Here is a 2,538-nt window from a genome sequence, read left to right on the forward strand (position 1 = left end):
AACTCGGGGACGCGGCACGCGGGGACCGGGAGGATGGGGGGCACGGGGGACACGCGCAGGTGACGGGGACACAAAGGATGGGGGACACAGGGGACGTGGGACATGAAACACACGGCCAGGAAGGATGTGGGACGCGAAGGACGCGGGTCGTGGGGACACAGAAAATTAGGAACGGGGGGTGTGCGCAGGATAAAGTACATGGGTGGGAAAGATGGGGGGCAAGGAGGGGACACAGAGGTCGCAAGGGGGATGCAGGTCACAGGGACACAAAGGGTGGCGGATATGGCAGACACGTGGGACACAAGGACAGGAAGGATGCGGGACACAAAGGACGTGAGGGGGACACAGAGGTCACAAAGGATGGGAAACGTGGGGTATATGTGGGACACAGAGACAGGGACACAACGGATGGGGGGACACAGAGGACAGGGGGCTTGAAGGTCGCAGGATGTGAACCCAGACACAAAGGACAGGGGATGCAGAGGACACGAGGGAGTGGGGGACATCAACAGTGGGGACAAAAAGGATGAGGGATACAAAGGGCCTGGGGACGTGTGGCAGTGAGGACAAGCTGCTGGGGGCGACACGGGGAACCCACTTCCCTGGGCAGTTGTCAGGAAGGTGAAAAAGGCCTTTTTTTCAGCTTAAAGATGTTTTTTAGAATTTAATAACAAAAAAGCAATTCCTGTGGAGGGGCCAGGAGCACAGGTGCTTGCTCCCACTTCCAAATTGTGACCGAGCCCACAGTTCCCTCAGTTGCAGGAAAGCAAGCAATACACGTTAACAAATAAAACCACAGAGCAAGTGGCTGCCCCGAAAAGGGACTTTTCCAGAAGGCTTCTTGTCTGCAGCATCTGGGCTCCTTGTCCAGGCTCACCAATATTGGCTGGTGGGTTTTCCTGGGTTTCACAGAATCACAGAATCACAGACCGTTAGGGATTGGAAGGGACCTCAAAAGCTCATCCAGTCCAATCCCCCTGCCGGAGCAGGAACACCCAGATGAGGTTACACAGGAAGGTGTCCAGGCGGGTTTTGAATGTCTCCAGAGAAGGAGACTCCACAGCCTCTCTGGGCAGCCTGTTCCAGTGCTCTGTCACCCTCACTGAGAAGAAGTTTCTTCTCAAATTTAAGTGGAACCTCCTGTGTTCCAGCTTGTGCCCATTACCTCTTGTCTTATCATTGTTTGTCACCGAGAAGAGCCTGGCTCCATCCTCGTGACACTCACCCTTTATATATTTATAAACATTAATGAGGTCTCCCCTCAGTCTCCTCTTCTGCAAAGTAAAGAGACCCAGGAAACTAAAGTTTCCCAGGAAGAGGAAATTTTGAGCTGGTGGTAGCGCCCATTGGAGCTGCTGGCCACATGGCACTGGGTGTCCTCCCTGCCCTAAGCAGCTCGCTTGAGCTGGGTGGTCTTCAGAGCTGGGTCTTCAGAGGGGGGTCAGGGGGCTGGGGAAGCGCCATCTCACACCCCTCTTGTCTCCCTGTGGTGCTGCAGCTCCTGATCGCTCGCCGTAGGAGAACCAGCTGCTACTTCTACCCCCGCGCGTGGCCCAGCGTCAGGAGCGCGGACTGGTGGGAGCGGGTGGTCCTGAAGGAGTTTGGGCCTCAGGACTGGCTGGAGAAGTTTCGGATGTCCAAGGAGACCTTCTTCTACATCTGCAACCAGCTGCGGCCTGGGCTGGCTCCGCACAGCGCCCACTTCCACCCCACCCTGCCCGTGGAGAAGAGGGTGGCCGTGGCCCTGTGGCACTTGGCCACCAACGTGGAGTACCAGACTCTCAGCCCGCTCTTCGGCGTGGGGCCCTCTACAGTGCAGACCTGTGTCCGAGAGGTGAGCTACGCTGTCGTCTTGCTGCTGAAGCCCCTCTACCTCCGGCTGCCCAACGAGAAGGAGCTGGACAACATGGTGCGCATCTTCCGCACCCGCTGGGGCTTCCCGCACTGCATCGGCGCCCTGGACAGCCTTCACATCCCCATCCACCCGCCCCTGCGCCTCAGCGCCGACTACTGCAACGGCCAGGGCTGGCACTCCATCCTGACGCAGGCCACCGTGGATGGGCTGGGCCAGTTCTGGGACGTCTCCACCGCCTTCCCCGGCAGCATGGAGAACAGCGCAGTCCTGGAGAGCTCCAGCCTGTGGGTGCTGGCCAAAGAGGGCCGGCTGTGCCCCAACCCTCCCAAGCACTTCATGGGGAAGGCGCAGAAGTACGTGCTGCTGGGCGATGCTACCTACCCCTTGCAAGACTGGATCCTCAAGCCCTACCAGGAGGAGGAGAACCTCACCCAGCGGCAGCTGCAGTTCAACTACCGCCTGAAGCGGGCGCACAGCGTGATCGAGAACGCCTTCCTGCGCCTCAAGGCGCGCTGGCAGATCCTCCTGAAGTGCGACGACTGCAGCCTGGAGCTGTTGCCCCCCCTCGTCCTCGCCTGCTGCATTCTCCACAATGTCTGCGAAGCCCACGACAACCCCTTCAACGAGGAGTGGCTGGAGGGCACTGAGCCCACCGAGCTGCCCAAACCCTGCCAGCCCGCACC

At 59.2% G+C, this 2,538-nt stretch overlaps 1 protein-coding gene across 1 annotated transcript; it reads left to right on the forward strand.

Annotated features, from left to right (window-relative positions):
* Window positions 1-1,498: 1,498 nt before the first annotated feature.
* On the forward strand, window positions 1,499-2,533 carry LOC104547351 (putative nuclease HARBI1; the record flags this gene model as incomplete). Its single annotated transcript, XM_010192997.1, has 1 exon — window positions 1,499-2,533. A coding segment is annotated over one exon (1,035 nt), but the record flags the coding sequence as incomplete, so codon positions are not given.
* Between the last annotated feature and the right edge of the window lie 5 nt (window positions 2,534-2,538).

The sequence above is a fragment of the Mesitornis unicolor genome, unplaced genomic scaffold (genome assembly GCF_000695765.1).
Source record: "Mesitornis unicolor isolate BGI_N332 unplaced genomic scaffold, ASM69576v1 scaffold31949, whole genome shotgun sequence".
Classification (NCBI taxonomy): domain Eukaryota; kingdom Metazoa; phylum Chordata; class Aves; order Mesitornithiformes; family Mesitornithidae; genus Mesitornis; species Mesitornis unicolor.